Here is a 23,606-nt window from a genome sequence, read left to right as displayed (position 1 = left end):
GACAGCATCAAAAGCTTTACTGACGTCCAGGTAGACAATATATACTGCTCTTCCCTCATCCACCAGGCCAGTCATTTCACCATAGAAACTTATCAAGCTGGTCAAGCATGACTTCCCCTCGGTTAAATTGTGCTGACTACTCCTGATGATTTTCTTTTCAGTACATTTAAAAGCTGTAACCTTCCTATTACTATGAAGTTATGTTTTTGTACTTAAAGTTCAGCTAAAAATGCTGAAGGAGCACAAATCAGGACCCAGCATTCATCTGACAAAAGGCATAGTAGAACAGCATGTTTATGCAAATGTTGCAGTAACTGAAAAATCCACTTCACTTAAAAACATCCAGATTTATTACACGTGCCATCTTCAAATGGATCCTCTGTTAAATGCTTTATAGATACTCACTGATTCATTCAGCCGTACTTCATGTACTGGGTCTGAGTGAAACGCTTTAAAACTCCCGTTTTTGTGAGAGAAGGCACAAGGCACTACTGGCCTTGTCTGGGTCTGGACTAGTTATGCCTCCCTAGTACCTGACAAGTGGCACAAGACATTAGAGAATCAGAGGCATTAGAGAATCACAGGTAGCATTAAAAGGCAGCGACACATTACAGCAGGTGACCTTTAATGGCATTACTGAGACCTAGAACCATTGTAACAGGATCACTGGGAACTACATAAATATGCAGCCAGGTTTCAGGCTCTGGGCAGCTTTGTGGTTGCATGGCTTCCATCTGTGTTTGTCCTTGAGTTTGGCTGAGAAAAAAAGCTCAGGTTTCACATTCTGGCATTCATCACCATAAATATAGAACTGGAAGCTCTCAATGAGTCAGTCCTGAAGAGCTGAAAATCATGTGTTCCTGTCATATGCATTTGTCCCACAGAACATTTCAGGGTTCTCCCTCCCTCCCTCCCTGCCTCCCTCCCTGCCTCCCTCCCTTCCTTCCTTCCTTCCTTCCTTCCTCCCTCCCTCCCTCCCTCCCTCCCTCCCTCCCTTCCCTCCCTCCCTCCCTCCCTCCCTCCCTCCCTCCTTCCTTCCTTCCTTCCTTCCTTCCTTCCTTCCTTCCTTCCTTCCTTCCTTCCTTCCTTCCTTCCTTCCTTCCTTCCTTCCTTCCTTCCTCCCTCCCTCCCTCCCTCCCTCCCTCCCTCCCTCCCTCCCTCCCTCCCTCCCTCTCTCCCTCCCTCTCTCCCTCCTTCCCTCCCTCTCTCCCTCCCTCTCTCCCTCCTTCCCTCCCTCCTCCCCTCCTCCCCTCTTCCGTTCCCTCCTTCCTCCCTCCCTCCCTCCCTCCCTCCCTCCTTCCCTTCCTCCCTCCCTTCCTCCCTTCCTCCCTTCCTTCCTCCCTCCCTTCCTTTTTCTGCGTGCCTGACATCATTTCTGAACATATTAGAAGAGGAAATTGCTGCACATTTAGAATAACAGCAGCTTTATATACATGCTGTAGCACACACCCATCTGACTGCATCATCCTATTTGTTAGGAGAGAGGAAAGAATCCTTCTGGAATGGTGTTTTGAATTTCATTTCAGGACAATCTAGGACATTGGCAGAACAAACTGCATAAATCAATATTGTGACAGTATTTTGTTTCCTTACGCATTCCTTCAATTCATAGCTGTCTTAACATGCATTTGCTTCCTAGACCAGCAGTAAGCTTGATTTTGAAACTGCAGCAAAAAGAATTGGGTAGAAAAGCACTGCCCCATGAAACAAAATTGTTCCACCTTCACAATAGAAATTCCATTTTTTTTCCTACTAGCAGAGTGCATGCAAATAAGAATGAGAAAGTTACTAATTGCTTTGAAGGCTATGTCAATAGTGTATGGATAAATGCTGCACTGTAACACCTGCTTATGCTGTACCAGCCCGAGTAGAACTGCATCACATCAGAAAAAAAAACCAACACAATTTGTAATCTCACTTCTAGACAGAGTAGAGCAAGAAAATGTAGAGCATTATAAAAAGGTTGCTAAATGAAACCAGCAACCTTTGCCATCTGAGGCTTGGTGATCACTACATGAGACCGTAACAGGGTGGGTTAAACAAATTGCCAGTACTGAGCGATTCCAATGCTGCGTGTTTCCGTGGTTGTCAGTTAAAGCAGTGCCTGCAATAATGCGATGTGTTGTTAGCAAAATACTTTAAACGCTACCCTAAAGGGAGGGCAATTTAAGTGAGGCTTTTCTTTTTCAATATATCGTCTGCAAAGCCCGGTAGTTTTTATAAGGTGCAGGAGAGTGGCCAAGAAAACTAAAAAATGTATACATATAAAAGTATATATATGTGTGTATGTGTGTGTATATGCATGTACGTATAAATTGCAGAGGAAAAAATGCTTGGAAAGTGTATTCATCGAATATGGCAAGCAAAGTGAATGTGGTGAAAAGTTTGCAATTTTACTGCATGCTGAAGATATTAGTTGGTATTTAAACAGGACAAAACTAATGTCATCCCAGCCTTGGAAAAAGGTGCTGACAGCCTGAATAAGCAAATGTTTCTCCCTCCCAACAAATCTTAAGAGAATGTGTTTGTAGGGGACTGCTGTGGGAGTTCGGCTGGGACTCCACAAAGGCACTGGTGTGCTGCCTGCTTGTGAAGCGTAACCCTCAGCATGCAGAAGGAATATGTCTTAAACAATCCTTTCTTAAACTGTGTATTTCCTTCTGAATCAAACGCCGTTCTCAGAAGGAAGCATCCGAGGAGGGAGATCTCAGCTAGACTCCCCGTGCCTGCTGGCTGACCATGGGTTCACGGGGATTTCAGCCTTTTCAAATACACCCTTTTGAATGTGAGCAATTTGGTAGCTTCATACTCTCATAACACTGGGCATCGAAAATAAATGTGAAGTGAGAAAGTGTTTACAGCTTGATCCTGAGCCTATTGGAGTCCATGGCAAAATTCCCGTTGACTTTCTTTTGTGTAGGTCTGAAGTTTTAATGCTGTTCTTTTTAGCCACATCTTGTCAAGAGCCCGAGGACTTATTGAAGTCTCTGTGGCCCAGACAGGCTTCCCCCACGCCCTGCCCAGAGGTGAGGAGCCCCATTTCAGCTTCAGTGCCTGCTGGTCTTCAGCTTGATCACAGCCATGGGTCCTCTTGTCCTCAACTCTGACCCATGTGTTGACTCCCTGCCTTGACTTTGGCCCTGTGTCATCACCATGAACTTACCTGGTGATCTGGACTTTTGCTTGAAGCTGGTTGCCGCCTGGCCTGCCTTGCTGCCTGGGTGTGGCAGTGGGACAAGGCCTGGCTGGAGAAGACCTCTCCTGCGGGCCCTGTGGAGCCCCCACCTCTCCCAGCACCAGTGGTCCCTCTCCTGCTGCATGCCAGCACAGGGGCTCCTCCGGGTAAAACAACCCAAAGGACTGGAGCTCTGAAACATGCAGTTCACTTCTTCTTTACCACTTCCCTCCTTATTATCAAGCCCTGATGCTGGTGAGGAAGCAGCCACCATCCGTGTGCGGAATGATGCTATGATACTCCCCCCTTCCTCATTAAACTGGCCTGCTTTTATTTCCAGTGTTTCCTGTGGAGTTTTGCACCAACAATATGACACTAACAATTTACAAATGAGTGTCATCTGTTGTTTATGTAGAGCATGTTGATTGTATTGTTCCGTTGTAATTACCATTACAACTGATTTCTACTTTTCCAAGTGGAATGAGGTTCACAACACGATACCAAAAATTGCATGGCATTCCCAGATGTGGGTGGTGTTGTACTCCTCAGGACAATGTGGATGCTGGCTGAAGAAAGCTTACAGACTTTGCTTCTCTGAATTAAGGGTTAAAAAAAAAATTACTAATTTCCTGACATTAGCAGCATTTTAGTGCTATTTCTAGATCTTCAGCAAGGTATTTTGATTCAAAAGTTATATCTAGTTTTATTTCACAAGCTTTCTTGCATGCTATTTACTGATTCAATAGATAAAGTAACATTCCTTCAGCTATACTGAAAATGAAAGGGAATTTTTCTCTTGCTGAAGTGAAACAGGCTATAGCTCATCCAAAACTATTTGATTTTCTTATTAATGTCAGCAACCTCTTTCCATCCCAACAGGTGTCGTGCGCCAGGTGCGGCCCATTGTTGGACCTTTCCATGCCATCCTGAAACTGGAGATGAACTACGTCATGGGCGGAGTGGTATCTCATCGTAATATTGTCAATGTTCACATCTTTGTCTCTGAGTACTGGTTCTGAGAGAGCTTTTAAAATCCCAGACAAGGAAGCTGCTCCAACCTAAGTCATTACCACAAACTATTATGTCATATACTTGTTTGTAAAACCCAATAGTGGTTCTTTTTTGTTTTATTTTTAAATATTTGTTTTATAGTTTAAGACAAATAACAAGCTATTATGTTGATTAAACATAGGGTGGGGCAAATTAAGTGAGCTGATTTAGTTGTGTGTATAAATAAGTAGTGTGTAAAAGTGTTCAACTACCTAGAGAAATTTAAAACTTTTCTAAATGTTTAGGCAGATCTTAACTGTTGCTCCTTGGCCTGATAAAATAAGCAACTGAGGATGTGGAACAAAATACATGTCAGAATTCACTGGGATGAATATATGGTATCTTTGGATGGAAGGAGTTTGGTAAGGGCTAGTTATTTCACCACAATGTGAGTTACCTTAAAGGAGTTAGATTGTCAGAAAGTGCTGAATATTCACTTTTAGGCTCCAGTAACATAACTCTGAATAGGCACCCATAATTACTAATCATTTCTGAAAAGTTTAGCCTTGATATTTAAAAAAAGCGCCATCCAGTAATGGCTACAATAGGAAGTACAAAAGAAATTAGAAATAGGAGGAGACTAACAAGCCGTTGCACATATTAAAAAATTACTCATTTTTTGTACTTGTTATTTGATTGTAAAATTATGTTTGATTCTAATTAAACAAATAACTCTCTCTGAAATTAACCTGTTATGAGTGTAAGGAATGTTGTTTGAATTCCAGGCTCATCTGTATTCAGCATTACATGGGAAACTCAAACCTGTATCTCCCGTCTATTGCAGAGGAAAGCTTGACACCTTTTTAAAATTGGTAATAAGATTAGCATGTTAAGCTATACACTTCCTATGCACCAAACCAAGGCATATGTAATAAGATAATGAAACTCTCACAAATGAATGATTTTTTTAATGTATTTTTTGGGCATCAAAGTAATGCATCTTTTTAGTACAGAACAGAAAATAAATAGCTTTATGTTTCTGTTTGCTGTGTTTGTTAAGATACGAGGAAATAAAGCCAGATCAGAAGTATGCTATAGCTTCTGCTTAAGAGAAAAAAAATAGTATAATATACAAAAATATATATCCTATAAGCAAATGAATTATATGTGTATATTACACATTCCCCACTCAAAATAGTTTGCTAGTTTGGTCATTAGTGGCACTAGGCATTTGCTTCTTTCCTTTATACAAAAGCCTCTGAAGCTAAAGGGAATCTTTCCATTGACCTGAGTGACATTGAGTTAGACTAAAAAAGACCATCCACTCTGATCCATTGCAAATAAAAGGACATTGCAACTTTATTGTATACATACAGACTTCATGCAGTTCTCTGTGGCAGGAAAAATTCCTTGCCTTCAGCTTTCTCGTTCTATAAATTAAGATTTTATGGTAACATATTCTCATAACTAAATGTTGATTAAAAAATACCCTTTTGACAGTATTTGATTCCCCACTTACAGAGCATCCCAAACCCATACATAGCCTGGTTTTTAGAATATCAGCTTAAAATGTTTCAAGTGTTTTTCAGTGTCTGACTCTACAGTCCATGTGATTTCACTAAATATTTACCATATTTGAGTAGAAAAATGCTGTGAAGTCAATACATTGTAGCAGGTGACCTTCATCATTCAACATGGAAATTTTGGAAATCTCCAAATTATAAGAGGTACTGTTGACTTCAGGGATTAATAGCCTAGGTAGATTTGATTTAGACTGGAAATAAAAGCCAATATTTTATTATGTTATGCTAACAGACTACAAGAAAAGGAGGATGGAAGATTCACATTAAATTGTCAAGTTCTTTTTCTTGCCAGTATAGGAAAACTAAGTAGCCCTAGTACCAAAAATATAAAAACTCTTTCCATATGATTTTCTAGACTGTAATTTGTGATCCTTTATTTCCCCTGTAAGTGGTATTTAGTTGCAGTGGAAAGAACTTTGGGACAACAGAAATCTAATTTTAGGGTCAAGCTGATGAACAAAATAATATACTTTTTTTTTTTTTTTTTTTCCTGTAAAGGAGAAACCACACACCACCCAACACGTACACCTCTTCCCTTCGTCTGTCTGCATTTTTGAGTAAAAATAGGATAGAAAAATGATTACCGCTACCTCCTGGAAAATTGTTTTCCTGCATTGTTCCAAATAACATTTGAGAATTGCTTTTTAAATAGTCCTGATGTCTTACGAGAACTTTCATCCAGCAGATGATTCTATGTTTTGTGTATAATCAAAAATGGAGCGAGTGCTTAGTGCCATGGTCACTCTGACATGTCCTAACTTTTAATAGACCAGCATAGAAAAACAGGATAGAAAAATTAAATAACACTAGGTTAAATATTTGTCTCATCTAAACCTGTCAATACAGGTATAGAAAAACAAACAAACAAACAACAAACAACAAATCTTAATGTGTTGGAAATGAGACAAAATAAAACTATTTGTAGTTTTCATTGGCAAACCATGAAAACTGTTTCAGTGGGAGAACGTTCTTAGAAATTATCACAGATCCACACACTTTGAGGGCTTTTCTTATGCTCTTCTCTGTTTGGATTGATTAGATACAAACTGAAAACATTTTACTTGTGGGGACTCTGAGAATCACATGTAAATGAGCTTTTAGCAGAAAACAACAAGAATAAGTATACACTGCCAATTGTTCATTAGACTGCTTTTTAAGAGTCATCTGCTCAGTCATACACTGAATGATATTATGTGCCTTGGAAAAACAAGCGCACACCACTAAAAGAATGAGTGTTGTTAGTAATAATAAACAAGTACAGATACTACATACAATAAAATTGCCTGATAAACTGTCTTATTTGATGCAATATGAATATGGAGAGACAAAAGCATTTAAAAATTCACAGGTGCTAACCAGATTCCCAACAGGAGTGCAGCGGGTGTTAGGTTGCTCTCCCCAGAGCTGGGCATCCTGCATAAATGGAAAGACTTTTTAGTCTGGTACAGGGGCTGCTTCTGGGAGAAGTGTTACGGCAGAAAAAAATTGCCTCAGAGTTATTTCTAGTGGGATTAGGATGATTTGCCTGAGAAGGCATTCAGTGTACATAGATGGTCCTGAAAGCAGGGCCACAGCCTTTTTCTTATTCAAATAGATAAAATGATGAGTAACAAAATGGGAATATTTGAGGTCGGTTTGCTTATAGGCTAGTCTACTTTTTCTTCTTCAGTTTAAAAATCACTTCCTGATAGATTTGTAATTTATTAGCAGATAGGGAAGGCAAAATATCATAGTATATGTAATCCTAGCATATTTATTCCTTTTACAAAGGATATGAAAGCCAAGGACACTGGCAATGAAGAACAAACATTTCATAATAATGCTTGAATCAGTACATTCCCTGTACTAATAGCAGGTGTAGTGGTGACAAAAGCTATTTCATGAGCTGGACAGAAATCCTGCATGTTATTCCAGGTTAACTTTCCTAACTTTAACATATGTTAACTCCTGGAAGCCATTGGTGACTGACTGCAACACTGCAGCATGGTAAATAGCTTGTCATAGCTGTGAATATATGCATTACTTCAAGCTAGTGCAGCATTGATGTGTTCCTGTCTCAGCCACAAAATCACACTACGCCTGTTTTTGGCCCATGAAAAATATTACAGCATCCATTTTGCCTATTCTGCTCAGGACTGCTTCATGGACTGAACATATGCATTCAATCAGTGCTGCAAACATGACCTATGTGAAATCCCCCGTTAGAAGGCTTGCCTTGTGCAATGCAGGGTGGAGTGAAAAACATGGCACAAGATGAATTTTTGGCAGACTGAGTCATATCAGCATCACCAGCATGTGGCAGACTGTGGCACTTCTTAGGGAAGCAGGTTCAGTGCAGTTGTGTTCTCACATCCATGCTGGTATAAAGGAATTAAAATAGAGTTGTTTCCAGATTTAATCCAGTGACTCTGTAATGATCTGTAGCAGGTGTATGTGGATGACAGTCAATACTAAAATATTGACTATCAAGCCAGCTAAAAAAGCATATACACTGAAAAGCGAATTCAGTTAATATATAATTCTGAAGAGTGGCACAAAGCCACCAGTTCTGCAGTGGCTGCCTTAAATCAGCTGATATGTAGGTACACCTCTGAATACAGCTCCTTCCAGAAGCAAGCATCAGAAGATGTTTAAATACAATTTGTTTCACTGAGCATGAGTGACCAGTTAATAGCACTACAAGGCTTTTGAGAAAGAAAAATATTTTAAGTTACTTCCATGTGAAGTTGAATGCTAAGTGTCCTGCGGGGATGTCCCTGGCATTTGTCCTGATGGGTTTCACCTGGCATGCATGTATTTCTATGGCATAGAATCACAGAATCGTCTAGGTTGGAAGAGACCTACAAGATCACCTAGTCCAACCTCTGACCTAACACTAACAAGTCCTCCACTAAACCAGATCACTAAGCTCTAAATCTAGATGTCCTTTAAAGACCTCCAGGGATGGTGACTCAACCACTTCCCTGGGCAGCCTATTCCAATGCCTAACAACCCTTTCAGTAAAGAAGTTCTTCCTCATATCCAACCTAAACCTCCCCTGGCGCAACTTTAGCCCATTCCCCCTCATCATGTCACCAGGCATGTGGGAGAACAGACCAACCCCCACCTCGCTACAGCCTCCTTTAAGGTACCTGTAGAGAGTGATAAGGTCGCCCCTGAGCCTCCTCTTCTCCAGGCTGAACAATCCCAGCTCCCTCAGCCGCTCCTCGTAAGACTTGTTCTCCAGACCCCTCACCAGCTTGGTCGCCCTTCTCTGGACTCGCTCGAGCACCTCCATGTCCTTCTTGTAGTGAGGGGCCCAAAACTGAACACAGTACTCGAGGTGCGGCCTCACCAGAGCTGAGTACAGGGGCACAATCACTTCCCTAGACCTGCTGGCCACACTGCTTCTTATACAAGCCAGGATGCTGTTGGCCTTCTTGGCCACCTGAGCACACTGCTGGCTCATATTCAACCGACTATCAACCAATACTTCCAGGTCCTTCTCTGCCAGGAAGCTTTCTAACCACTCATCTCCCAGCCTGTAGTGCTGCTTGGGGTTGTTGTGCCCCAGGTGCATTTGAGAGTCTACTTGCAAACTGCTGTAAAATGCCTAATTGCCTCATTTCCTGGGTAAGCAGAGCCATGCTGCTTGGGACCTGACCCTGTGTGCACACCAGTTAGGGGCACCCCCAGACATTGGCTGTTATGGGAGTGAGATTTTGCCACATGCAGATAAATTAAGGTCTGGTTTCCAGGTCGCTCCCAGTCCAACCCCAATGGACTGCTGTGAATGTGCACCAATTTTGGTGGCCAGCAGCACCCAGCAGCGCAGGTGCATCCTGCCCAGCTCCTTGTAGACCCTGGCACCCCATTGCAGCCAGGTTCTCCAGGGGCTGCCTCTATGGGAAGTCCCAGGGCTCACAATCCACCGTCCACAGCAGCTTATGTACTGGGGCTCAAAGTCCTTGCAGTACATTTCAGAGGAGCACAAATTCCTCCACATCCTCCCTGGTAGTAATTCCTGTTACATCATGTCACTGTGACTTATTTCAGGGAGCTTTGTGAAAGATTCCTGACTTCTCCTCTACAGAAATGGACAAAGGACCGACGGATCTCAGCTTGCTTGAAGTGTCTTGTCTGCATTTTTTTTGTCTGAGATTGTGGTGTCTGGAAAAATGATCACATATTTTGTATGCGTTCTGTGTGCTGTATTAGACCAGCACAGAAATAATAATTAATGCAGAAAATCATATTTTCATTGTTTTTTGTTTGTTTGTTTTTTAATCCATATATATGTTTCATTTAACATTTTTGCTAGAAAATTTTGAGGATGCTACTTGTAAGAGTAGCCGGAAAAGATATTCACGCAGTGAATATTTTAATCTAGCCTTTTAATCTAGTCTTTGCATGATGATTAAGCACATCTCAAAACAAGCAAATGATGCTAAGGAACGAAGTTTAACTTAGTTTTGGGGGGTTCAGAATGAATTGAGGTAATTCCAAATGGAATTTAAAACTAGGCTGTTGGAATTCAGTAGAATCAATATTAAATAAATTTGCTCCTCCACACCCTTCCCTTCCCTTCCCTTCCCTTCCCTTCCCTTCCCTTCCCTTCCCTTCCCTTCCCTTCCCTTCCCTTCCCTTCCCTTCCCTTCCCTTCCCTTCCCTTCCCTTCCCTTCCCTTCCCTTCCCTTCCCTTCCCTTCCCTTCCCTTCCCTTCCCTTCCCTTCCCTTCCCTTCCCTTCCCTTCCCTTCCCTTCCCTTCCCTTCCCTTCCCTTCCCTTCCCTTCCCTTCCCTTCCCTGCCCTGCCCTGCCCTGCCCTGCCCTGCCCTGCCCTGCCCTGCCCTGCCCTGCCCTGCCCTGCCCTGCCCTGCCCTGCCCTGCCCTTCCTTTCCCTGCCCTGCCCTGCCCTTCCCCTTCCCCTTCCCCTTCCCCTTCCCCTTCCCCTTCCCCTTCCCCTTCCCCTTCCCCTTCCCCTTCCCCTTCCCCTTCCCCTTCCCCTTCCCCTTCCCCTTCCCCTTCCCCTTCCCCTTCCCCTTCCCCTTCCCCTTCCCCTTCCCCTTCCCCTTCCCCTTCCCCTTCCCCTTCCTCTTTTTAAATCAAAGTCTGCTTATAAAAGCATTCTGAATTTTTCTCTGCTGTGGGTATACCTATCATCTTGACACTATGTCTTCCTATTTTAAAGGTGTTCTCAATAGAAAGGTTCAAGTTTGAATCCGTTGGCTGCTGATCTGCTTTTGTTTTTCAGTACATTTAACACGCAGTCCGAACTAATTAAATATATTCCTTTTGATTTGTGGAACAGGCCATTTTCCAAAAACAAACAAACAAACAAAACAAAACAAAACAACAACAACAAAAAGTTCTTTTCCTCCGCTGGGATTTTTGCTGGCTCTTTAAAAGATGTCAGATGAGGTCTCCTAGAGATGCTCATTCCAAGGGCTTGCAGTCAGTCACCCTTGAAAATAGCACTTGATTGTTCTTTCTTGGCTGAGCCTGAAACGAGCACAGTTTTGATAAAAATGCCAGAGCCACTTCTGGTTGGCCAGTGTGCACTTAGCCAGTGAACAAATGCTGCTTTTCCTAAGGAGGGAAAGCGCGAGGGGACCAGAGCCTGACTTATGCCTCACAGCCCCAGGTGTGCCTGAGGTTTCAAACCTACCTGCAGTCATTCCCGCACCCTCTTCTGCCCTCTGCGCACCTCAGCCTCTGCCCACTGCAGCGGGGGCTCCCCGGGCCACCCTGCGTGCCTGTGGAGGATGCCCTTCCCTCAAATTACCCGTATGGTCAGATGCTGAGCACTCCTCCCTGGTCTGCAACTGCAGCAAATTCCAAAGCTGTTCCCAGGATCACTTCTGATTTCTCAGCGTCTTTGTTTCCTGCTGCCTGTGGTGAGTGCAGGAGGTGTGAGGCTGTGTGGAAATGGCTGCTCCTAGACAAGAGAGACATAAAGTACACCCACCAAGTCTCCAAAATCATTGATCTGATGAAAGATTTTTCATTCCTGCTGTGGCTAAGAATGCACTATCTGTTCTGTAATGAGCCCCCCTTTTTTTGCTTTCACCTTATCCTATTTCATATACCACCCCTCCTTTCCCTTTAATGGACTCTCTTCCCCTCTTCTTATTTTTACTCCCCACATTCTTTTTTTCTTTTTCTTCTATCACTGTCTGGGTGTTTACTTGAAACTAAGCAATTGAAGTTAAACACATCCACCAGACCCAAAAGAGATCATGAAGAGCTGCAGAAAGAAAACCTACCCTGGGATCACTGTAGATAGCCAGAGGCACATCTTTCATATCCCAAACATTTTACCTCAGCACTCTATGTCACATACAGATTATACCAGGATGGACACCTCACCTATGTGGGATACTTTATGGCCACCCTCTTCTAAATTTATTTCTAACAATTAAATCCATGTACTTTCTCAATTTGAGATAGAATAACCAATATGGGGCAACAGTGAAGACTCAAAATTCCTTTTATGTAAGTTTTTTTCATTTGGGATGGTACTTTGTCATTCCCTATTGGAAGACAGGCCACGCAGGGAGTCCCTGAGCTTCCTTCATTCATGGCAAACAATATTTTTGACTGAATCGTGCTTCATCTACCATGGGTCAGAGGGTCCAGGTTATATCCCTGCACACCATGGCTAATGCAGAGCAGCATGTGAGCACATCTATATGGGCAGATCCCAGAGACAACGTTGGTATCAGACTTGGCCTCACAGATGTCAACAGGAAAATTATAAGAAATAATAAATGTGTATGGTAAGATTTAAATAGACTTTATTTTTATTTATTGTATTTATTATTTTTTATTTATTTTTAAATAGACTTTATTGCTTCTGCTTCTGGATCTTTTTTTCTGTGTGTTTCTGTGTGTGTGTGTGAGAGAACTGGCTGGTATCTATTGCTGTCTTGCAGGCCTTCATGGCTATTTGAGGATCTGCCATGCTCTTTGCAAGCTTCAATCATTGGTGACACTTTTGCCAGTGCTGCTGAAGGAAAGGGCCAGTCCCTCATCACGGTCCCAGATTAACAGATTGCAGCAGGTGGCACTGGGGTAGGGCTGTGAGGTGCCACCTCAAGGAGCCTGAACCACTTGCAGACAGATTTCCCAGACAAATTCCATATCCCACCAATACTATCTTCATACATGCCACAAATTGTCATGGCTCCTCCATGTACTCATGCTACAATCACATTCTTCTTGTGTCAGAAGAAATTTGGAGACTGCTTGTGTCAAAAGACAAGTGGCAGAGCTGGCTTGTCCCATCAGCAGTCCTAGGACTTTGAACAACAGCAAGCTGGGACTTCCCCTCCCCTCCTGCAACAAGTGCTGGCTGCTCTCTGGAAGAATTTGGGCCCAGAAGCATGCGAAGGGCTCTTCCCTGGAATTGTGCTCAATAACTGAAAGAGATTGATTAAATGTCACATAGGTAAATATGAACTTGGAAGTGATAAAAAGTGAAGATTAAGAAGTTGGGCTGTTTGATGCTATTCTATGTGGTGTGAGATAGCTCATGAGGAGGATGGGACTACCAGCGCCTGCCTCTGCCCTGCTGCATTCAGCCTTTGTGATGGGCCAGCCTCCCACTTGTTCAGCTCTGCAGCAGGAGGAAGCAGGTCACTGCCCCCTCTGTGACAATTGCCACCAAGTGGAGGTGTAATATGAGGTTCAACAGCATGCAAAGTGTTTGAGAGCCCTCAGTAATGAGGGCATGGTTATTGCATTTAGCTTAAGACTGGTATTGGCATTGCTTTGATGGAAATAGATTTCCTCAACCCCTTTACATTAAAAAAAAAAAATAATAAAATAAAATAGTTGTGTCGTATCTGACACAAAGGGTGATAAATGCCTTGGCCCTGGCAATTAGTACAAAGTGAACGTTGCAGGTTGATTTGCAAGATGGTGATTAACTCTTTTGATTTGCCATTAGCTGATGGTCCCCACAAGAGTGAGATGTGATGCAGGCCACACAGGGCTGATGAGGGAGAGCTGATAAATGAGAAATGTGTTTGGGTTCCCCTAGTCACACTGAACCTACCAAAGGCAAAAGCAAACCTGCCCCATTGGTGACCTTGGACCTGATCTGAGGGACCACCCTCAACTCTGGACGTGAGGTAAGTTAAATTATATGCTGCTGAAGTGTTCTAATACTGCCAGCATTTTGGGCAGAAGTTTTAATAATGATAAAAAAGCACCAGTGTAATGGATACCATCATAACTCTGTAACTACAGTTTAGGTTTTGAAAATTACAAATATGTGTTTAAGTAAGGCTAACCAAAAAATACTAGTTGGTGCTTTAACTGTGGCCAGCTGTCTAGTATTTAGAAATTAGAAAAAGAATGTTTTTTCCTTACAAAGTGGAAAAATTGCTGTACATTTGTACATGTTGAGCTGGTGACCATTTGTCCAGCTCTACCCTGAAGCATCAGGTTATCTGCTGTATGCAAACAACCAACAGATGACAAAATACTTTGTAAGCAACTGTCCAAAATATAAGCAGAGATGGACTTTGCAGCCTTTAACTTAACATACTTAATCTGTTATGGATTAGAGACCTGATTCATAGCCACTGATTTTTGTATACTCTTTTTATCAGTCCCTATCATAGAGACAGGTCTTAGTAAACTATGCTTTCTTTAGTAACAGTGAGTTTTGTCTTGAATTATACATATGAGATTTATTTAAGTGACCTTTTTTCAGCTCATGCAGGTAGATGGGTTCTTTCCAACTCATCTGCCTTTGGCTGCTCATCTCTTTCTAAATGATGATTATAATTCCTTTTGTTCCTTACCCTGAGTAAGGTTCACACCTGACCCCTTATTTCACATCCTCAAGCTTCTCAGATGCGGGACAGCTGGGAAGTTGGAAAGAGTATTTCAGCTGCTGATGTTTGTGTCAGTCAACCTGAAATGAGCTTTTTTGCCCCCATAAGCCAACATATTTTTATAACTTCTGGCTCCATGTCAGAAAGAGACCCAGGTTTTGTGGATGAAGGCTATGTGGATGCAATATGCAGCAAAGCAGCTCTCTTAGCAAGCCAAGAAGAAGGCATTAATGTAGACTGAAAACATGTGGGCTTCCCTGAACTCCTTGTAGGTGAAGGTTAGACCAAAATCATCAGTGGTTCAGGCTTGACTTTGTTTTTGATGTCTGGCTACAGTTAGCTGATAGACGTGGGTGGCTGAAAAATTGCTCTCATTAAATGACATTGACCATTTACTTTTTTTTTTCCAAACCCACAAGATTTCCTAGACTTTTACCAGGGACAAGGGGGCAGTTGAGGCTGGATATAGAGACCTGACTTCAGTGGTGGTTTTGCACTTGATAGTTGGTCTAGGGGCTGCCCCTACAAGAATTTTTCTGTAAGGAGACAGGAGGCAGAATGAGCAGGTCAAATAGTGAACTGGTCAGCAGGACCTCTCTGATACCTCTCTAGAAACACTTGCCACCCACCTTCCTTCCCTGGACTGTGTCACCTCCAAAACACAGAGGCAGTGGGTTCTTCTACTGACATCAGGAGGAGGAAAAAAGAGCCAACAGTCTCATCTCCCAGCCAGAAAGCGCTTGGCAGAGCTGTACAGACAGGTGTGTGCTGGGAGGTCCAGTAGTGGCTCTGGGGTGCCAAGGAGAGCTGTGTAAGCCCATGTAGGGGAGGAACAAGACTGCAACAGGAGAAAGGTCTTCCTGCATCTTTACAGTCCACTTAACACCAAGCGCACATGTAAACTACTCCAGCTCCATTAATTTCCCAGTGCCTGTTGAGTAAGACCTGGCTTCCTATCTGCTTGGCTGCCATGGCATGGTCTGGATGGTTTCTCTGGTGCATGCCAGAGAGGCCCAGTGGGGTGTTCCTCAGCTATTTAAAAGAATATAATCAAATCACTCTCCAGGATTGCTCTGGGGTCAGGACATTGTTTTATTTCATCTCCCGGCAATAATGTTAAAAGCCTAAATGGGCATCAATTGAGGTCAATGAAAAGTTCATGCTCTGTCAGGCATCTGACCTTATAAAGTAAACCCAGGCAAGCGTTTCACCTCTTCGCACTGTGTTTTCTCTCTCTCTTCTATCTTTAGAGGCTACGTTTATGGGTGTCTGAAAAATCAGTGTTTTGGTGTTTTGTTAATAAATGCAAGTTGTACTGAAACCTTGCCTGGCAGAGACTTCATTGGGGAATAAGAATGTTTTTATTACTTGGTTTATCGTAGTTTATGACAGAGGACTTCCATGAGACCCATACCCTTCTAGGAGAGGGTGAAGACCAGGGTCATCTAGGCTGCCACTAAAATGACTTTCTTTTTTTTTTTCTTTAATCACATGGAACCCCATCGGTCCAGGGTACCTTAAACCTCAGAGCCCTTCTGGGGCCTGCTATGGTGGGGAGGTGCAGCATGGGTGCACCTGGCATAGCTTTATCTAAACTGATGCTGCCCTTCTGTCTCTGACAGGCAAGGGCTGGATTTATTCATGTGGGTCAGAGCCAGTCATTGGTATCAAGAGGAATTTCACCATTGAATTCAGGAGAATAAATATGGATGGGCTTTCATAACCATATGTTGACAAGCCACCGTGAAAGGTGAAAATGAGGCTTAATCTAGCAGAGATAACAAAGAAATAAAAAATTGTGTAGACAAAAGTTTGTCATCTCACCATGCTTGTCAGAGGATAAGCAAAAGCAGATGCTATCAATAGGGGAAGGTGTCTGTAAGCAATGAAGCAAATTGGGAAGGGATGAATTTTCAGTATGATCTTACTTAGCTGAAAGATGGAAAATGCAGACCAGGAAGGGACTGGGCAAAGAAACTGAAAATGCTTAGGTAAAAACTGACCAAAATGGAACAGCAATGTAGTCAGAAAAATTTAAGAAGGAGCTGGGGAGAATTGGCAGTTAATGCATTTGCTTTTCCCCTTTTCATCTGATTAAAGTAATTTCAGCTCAGTGGGTTTACATCTAAGTGGTTGAGTGGCTGCCAGATAGTATCAGTGTAACTGCTCAGATGAGAGAAGAGCATTTGATAGCTACCCGTATGTAAATCAGATAAGTTATTTATAGACCACAAACTCCAGTATATGAATGAGAGGTGCTATCACTTGGCTGGTTCTTATCAGAAAAAGCATTAGACCTCCCAGTCTGCCAAAAGCTGTACCCGGGGAGACCTCTGAGTGTCTCACACAATCCATCTTTATGGATCTATCTGTAGGAACTGCTAGCAGCTGGCTAGGAAGTTTTCGAATACTATTATTTTTCTAGTAAATATGAAAAAGATTTTTATGAATGTTTTTCTCCCATTCACAGGAAACATTGAGATTTTGGTTCAGGATGAGTTACTGATGAAGTAGGAATGAAAGAACTATCCATCCTCTACTCTACTAGTCATATTCTGTAATTCTCCATTAATTTGCATCTTTTACAAAAAATATATGTTTTAATAAATATACATAGGAGAATTTTACAAAAATAAAATATCTTGAGCATGGAAACCATGTTAACTCTATGCCATGAATAAAGACCATTGATACCTTGTCCAAGAAAACTGTCTTTGAAGGAACTCAATTCTACCTGCAGTTCCCTTGAGTCTTACTAGAAAGTCAGCAACGGTCTGTAACTGAATCCTTTTAAAAAGGCTGTTGAACTAAATTAACTTCAGAATCACGGACTTTATTTAAACTGGTGTGAGCTTTAACTGCAAAACTCTAAATCACACTGTTCTGCTCCATTTGCCTGGAATTTGAAGACTTCAGTCAAAGAGGAGTCTGATAAAACAGTCTTATTAAATTGACAGATCACCAGACTGGGAGGGAGATTGCACAGTCTTGATTTGACAGAGGAAAGTTACAAACACTTTTCCTGTCTTTGTTAACAGTGGTTGGGAAATTGCTGGAAGTCAAAACGGTTCTCTGATTACCTGTGCTCACAGCTCTGTTTAAGAGAACAGGATTGAGTTCTGCTCTAGACCATAGGCATCTGAAAAAAGTAAACACAAGGTAAATGCACTAAGGATAGTGTTCATTCAAAGAGAAGATGTCATAACACAAAAACACTAATAAAACCTAGCTATAACGAAATTAGCCATGACTAACTTACAATGCAATGTCAGGGACCATCAGATACAGATAAACTCAACGAATAACCTTCAAACCACAGGTGTCTCACTCAGGGTTTCAAGTCCTGAATATGTGGGATTAGAGGAAATACAAGAACATAGTTATTTGTAGTATGTTAAAGAGTTTACATCAGTTTTTTGAAGGAGGACTTGCAGAAAGTCCCCCTTCAAACAGTCATATTATAGCTTGTTTACAGGCTAAATACAAACCTGGCAATCATGTTCTGCTTATTTAATTTCCTTTGCAAGTTTAATTGTATACACAAGTCATCTTACTCCCTGCCCTTTACAGCTCTTCATTACCTGCCATGCTCTTTAACATTTCTTTGGAATATTGTGTAAGCCACTATGTCAAATTTATGAAACTTCACCCTCAGGTAACTGCAGCTCTGTGTTTGGCTCATGAACACAACATACTAAAATGACTAACATCCATCTCTGAACTGAACACTGCAACTATGTCTTGTCCAGACAATATGCTTTTACTCTCTTTCAATTAGAGTTCATGGCCTGAATTTGCTTTCCTGAAGTCAATGGAGCATTTGCATTAATTTTAACTTGGGAAGACTCCCAATTTCTTTAATGACTGAATGTCTCCACCCCATCCGCTTCCTTTTTGTCCCTTTCTTTTGAATGTTTTACAGTGCTAAATGCATTAGAGTCTTTATTATAAACATTATCCTTTATTTACCAGAAAGGAAAATCTTGGGGATGGGGGGAAGAGAGGATATATACAGAGATTTAATAGACTCTGAAGATCCCAAACCTTTTCCCACATGGTCAGATTTCCTGAAGGCCTGCAGAAGCCTAATGAGATTGTTTTAAGAGTCAAGACAGATTAGTTATCTGTGGCATCCTGTAAATGCTATTTTAGTCTAGTCCTTAAACTCCTCAGAAAATTTCGCTATATAACAAATAAGTACATGCCCAAATATTTACAGAAATACATTTTTTAAATATTGCTCTTTCCTGACCAAAACAAAAACAAAAACAAACAAACAAACAAAAAACACAAAACCAAAATATATTGGACTTGCTAGAAAGTAAAGTTGGACTTCCCTGCTGCCCAGCCTTAAACTTAAACCAGAAATTAAATACATAGATTTTAAAGCAAATTGACAATGTTAGTGGCCCTTCAATCGTGACAGAGGAATAGAAATGCTGACAGGAGTAGAAATGCTGATATCCTATAGGATATCAGTGCACTATAATTCAACTAACTGTAAATCATCCTCCACAACAGAGCAAATACTTGTTAAACTGTGGAAGAAAGTCTGACAGTAGAAAGACTTGCAGCCTCTTCACCTTCAGCTTATGGTCAATAAATCTCATTTGAAAAGCAATACTGCCAATTTATCCTTTCAGCACCAAATGACTGTCATCACCATGCTATATTTTTTCTGGCCTCACAGTATTTGCACTGCTGACCTATTATTAGTCATGCTATATCATCATCCACAACTAATTTGGTTTGTCAGAAGCCAGTGGGTGGACTTGTCCCATTTCATTGTAGTGCTCATTGAAATAAAGGCACTTTTCTGTGGAAAAGAAAAATGAGGGACAGGTCCACAGGATGAGGGGCATCTTGTCTGGCTGCAGCTGGTGACAGCAGATGCGCATCCTGATATGAGGCTATATCTAGCATGAGCCATAAGTTATAACAGAGATGCAGTAAGTTATAACTGGATGTATAATTGTTACATACCTTGAAGAGAACAAGAAACTCAGAAGGGCTGAGCTGTGTCTTCACAATGCTTTTGACATACTTTTTGGCCTTCAGCAAATTGTTCAGGCTTTGTCTACAATAGCAAGTAGTGAAACAGAAGGATCAGATGTGGAGACTGAAAGAGTTGAAGGTAAGGAGCTGATGTTGACCATCAGAACTCACCCACCCTATAGAGGTTTTTTTCATTTGTGTGAAGTAGAGTCTAATCCTGCTTTAATCCTGAGCATTCATGAAGCTGGACCCTTGGTGTTCATCTTTATATTAGTTTCATCCAGTGAGAATCCAGCTCTGTTACTCCAACCTCTACACAGTATAAACCAAAGCAGAGTAGGTGGGGACAATCAGGAGATTAACTTCAGAAGTGCTCTAACAGTGCAAACTTAAAATACTAATGCAGATAACTTTCACTCTTTCTGTTTCATAGGGATATTGCTATATGAACTTCATTCAGATGCATGACATTTTGATAATGACAGCCACAAAGAACCTATCTAACAGTAAAGGTGATAGCATATTGCATTTGACAACACGTAAGAAAAGACAAACAATGTTTGCAAGTGCATAATTAGCAGAGGTTAGATTGAAAATGAACAAAAAAGAAGCAGTTCTTCATGCTGGATAATTCAGCTGTGGGATTCCTTGTTAAAAGATACCGTAGATACAAAAATTTCACAAGGTTACAAAAATGTCAGCACAGATTTTTCTGGGAAGAAGAATTCATGGAGGGATACTCTTTGTGGAGACTTTGCCTGTGTCTCAGAAACTCTCAGCTGCAAATTGCTGGAGGATGAGAGTGTCTTGTTGGGAAGAATCCATTGTGTTCACCCCAGATGTCCACCACTGGTTGCTACCAGTGATAAGATAATGCAACAAGGTGGACCTGTGATCTAACATTCCAGAATGTATTGTCCACCTCCTTCAAAAGTTAGTGGATTTTTCCAAAACTAAATCATACTACTAAGGTCAAATGAAATTCACTTCAATGATTCAGGTTTTGAATTAACTTTATTTGAAATATATCTCTTTGGAAAGAGGCTATGGAAGAGGAAAGTGCATGCTCCTTCCAAAACAGCAGAGCTTCTTTTACAGGCCATAACTCTCATGATAATGCCACTTTTTCCCCCATGATGGCAGATGGTGCATAATGAAAAATGTAGTCTCCATTCTGCGTAGGACAGAAACTCTGCCTCCTCAATGATGTTGTAGTAGAGTACCAAAAACTGAACATTTCTATTTCAGTTTCAACATTCTTGGGGCTGGGCATTCATGCTTTTGCACAGAAGTGATTTTTTTTTCCTAGAAACCAGATACTTTTTTATGAAAACAAATCTGTTCTGTCTGAATATTAGCATTCCACCGAACAGGCAAAAAAATCCCTACCTGTTCACACCAAAGCTCTTAATCTGCTGCTGGTGGAAAGCCTCTTCACACATACAATGCAGGATATACCTACAGCTGATACTGACACAGCAGCTACTGTTACTGTTGGCCAAGCTCAGTTTTATGCATGTTCAATGGGGATCAGATGTTCTGGTGGCTCAAACCAGACCAGGAGCTGTATGCCCAAGACAGCAGCTCCATAATACTCAAAACACCCTGTGGTAGCTTTACTGAAAGCCAGTTTCAGAAGATCCTGCTCCTCAGTTTTTCAAATGCTGCATGGCACTTCCCTGTCCTATCACTATGGCCAATACAACTCACAGAATTTGTGTTGTAAACAAGGTCTTTTACATGGTCTTTATTTAAAATAATAAATAAATTGCTTTTCTGTGGAGGGTGTTTTAACTCAGATGCTTTTAGCAGTCGGCTATATAGATCATTACTTTAAAAGATCACAAATGCAATAAAGCAGCTACAAATAACAGCACAGGGTTGTGTGTGTAGATACATATTATCCTGGCTTTACTATAAAACTAAGTTACACATTGTTTTGTGTACCTACACTTGTTGTGACTCTAACTCCTTTGTCCAGATTTCGGCCTCAAAGCCAGCAGACTTCATCTAGAGTGCCACACAACAGCTACATTCTTTACACAATTCAAAATGTGGACTTTTTATCAACCAGTGGGTAGAACCTGGTTGATACTCCAGGAAATAAAGTTTAACCTCTTCTCTGTAGACTGTGTGAGGTCTGGCATTTTTTTTTTCCTTTTAGATCTGTCAGTCCCAAGCCATAAAACTTTTGCTAAGAGGTGGGGATAAGGAAGTCACTGCTCTATTGGTGAGCCAGCTGGTACTGATCTATTGCATCCTGGCAATAAATCATTTAAAACAAAACAAAACTGTAATGTTGTCAGCCTCCTAGTGGAGTACCCAATTTCTGCAGGAAATTCAGAGGCAGGCTAAGCCATGTTCCAAACCTACCTGAAAGCACATTGGTTTTCTTTATTAGAGGTACATTTATAAGTATGAAGAACATCGCACAGATCAAAACCACCATGTGCTGCAAAGTAGTAAATACATGGTAACTGATAGTGAGAGGCAAACTCCCAGCTTTTCTTTTCTGCTTTATAGGAAGAGCTGGCAGTGCAGCTTACCATTACTTCTGCTCAACACTTCCTGTTATGCAATACTCCCTTCAGCATTGGGATCTTGCCAAATTCAGTGCTTGGGCAGAATTTTTCTATGGCTAAGATCAGTTCAGTTTCTTAGGCAAAACAAGTCTGATGTTTTCAGACCTGATGCGTCAAGCTGACTTCTGAAATTTCTGCCTCAGTTCAGGTAGGATTCATGGATCGGGCAGCTCTGCAGCCTCTCAGTGCCTTGGAATACCCAGTTTGCCAGGCCTTCCTGTTCTCAGGCACTAGGCTGGCCTTTCATTATGTGCCTCCTCCAGGAGAGGCCAAGTACAATGAAGGGGACCCAGGAGTAACTGTTATATAACCTTCGATCAAAAAGAGGTGACAAAAACATGGGAAGAAATCATAGAATGGAAAACAGGTTTTGAAAGAGAAATGTCTGCAGCCAATGGGGTAAAAATGCTGATGAAATTAACTGCTTGCTTTTCAAGAAATATTTTTTTTTTTTTACATAAAATTTCTGAAACCCAAAACAATTCTCAGTCTCCACAGTTGTCATGTAATTGTAGTGTGGCATTCAAGCTGTTCTGCTGCAAGAGTCCTCCTTCAGCTGCACTGCTTGAGAATGATTAAAGGTATGCTATCTAGCTGCAACAGAACAGAGCTGTGACAATTTTGCTGTGGTTAATTTAGCTTAAGTGATTATATTTTGAAAGGGGAATAATGTGGTCAGTGAGGAGCTGGAGAACGCTTTGTGGCAACTTTAATTACTCAGTTATAGTTGTGTAACTGGATTAAAATGGCGTTGCAGAATAGTAGCACTGTACTTGACTTCCCAATTCTTCTTCCTTAAAGGTTTTTCCATGTCTTGAGCTGCTTATTTTTCCCTCCTGATATGATTCATGATGCCAGTTGGGATGGGTTGGGTTTATGTTTCAGCAGTATCCGGATTACCTCCTTTTTCTTTAGCTTTTATGTTATACTGTTGCATAAAATGCAAGATACCAAAAAAAAAAAAAAGTGACTTTAAAAGCATAAGATGTGTCCTTTTCAGCAACAGATCTGTAAGAAAAGTAGGATAGTGTGTTTGTTAAGAGCTGCTTGCAAAGCGATGCATAAGAGATTGCAAAACCTGATTTGCAATGCAGAGAAGGAATTTTGATCTGGTCCAGGAGAAATAAGTACCATCTATTGGGATTTTATCCATCACCAATTAGCATATCTACGCACACATCTCCCTTTCAGGATGTATTAATATACCCATTCAGTCTGAGGTTTAAATTTTATGAAACGGAGCTGTGCAGTATGGACAGAAAATGGCCAGATGCTCAAAGGAGTCAGTGCAAAACAGCAAGCTCTGTGATATGGTAGAGCCCTGGGCGGGAGAAAGGGAAGGATGATGCTGAGGTCCTATTGAGTTTAACTTCTATGCTGGAGTGTATTTGTCCATGCATTAATGCACTACTTCATCTCAGCAACATCCCAGGGCATACAAATGAAGGACAGAAACAA

General features: G+C 41.5%; 1 protein-coding gene and 1 long non-coding RNA gene across 4 annotated transcripts in view; one reads left to right on the top strand and one right to left on the bottom strand.

Moving 5' to 3' along the window:
- The window catches only part of FBLN1 (fibulin 1), an 82,745-nt gene extending 77,540 nt beyond the window's left edge, over positions 1-5,205 (top strand). Inside the window, exon 17 of one of the 2 annotated variants that reach the window (XM_013184707.3) lies at positions 4,055-5,205. In XM_013184707.3, the coding sequence (XP_013040161.1) occupies positions 4,055-4,194 (140 nt within the window). In that variant the 3' untranslated portion in view covers positions 4,195-5,205. Of the gene's footprint in view, positions 1-2,949; positions 3,990-4,054 lie in introns of those variants that run through there. The other variant, XM_066999967.1, reaches the window with a different exon arrangement.
- A 5,618-nt stretch (positions 5,206-10,823) lies between these two features.
- LOC125179865 (uncharacterized) lies at positions 10,824-21,057 on the bottom strand. 2 transcript variants are annotated; one of them, XR_007157793.2, is made up of 7 exons: positions 20,307-21,057; positions 19,738-19,878; positions 19,555-19,648; positions 17,831-17,914; positions 17,652-17,710; positions 11,511-11,663; positions 10,824-11,227 (listed from the first exon to the last, which is right to left on the bottom strand). It is a non-coding gene; the product is annotated as an uncharacterized lncRNA (long non-coding RNA). The 2 variants fall into 2 exon arrangements; XR_007157794.2 differs by having other exon boundaries at positions 19,742-19,878.
- Positions 21,058-23,606: the final 2,549 nt, after the last annotated feature.

The sequence above is a fragment of the Anser cygnoides genome, chromosome 1 (genome assembly GCF_040182565.1).
Source record: "Anser cygnoides isolate HZ-2024a breed goose chromosome 1, Taihu_goose_T2T_genome, whole genome shotgun sequence".
NCBI classification, from domain to species: domain Eukaryota; kingdom Metazoa; phylum Chordata; class Aves; order Anseriformes; family Anatidae; genus Anser; species Anser cygnoides.
The sequence above is the reverse complement of the archived record's forward strand: the minus strand, read 5'-3'. Positions and strand labels throughout refer to the sequence as shown.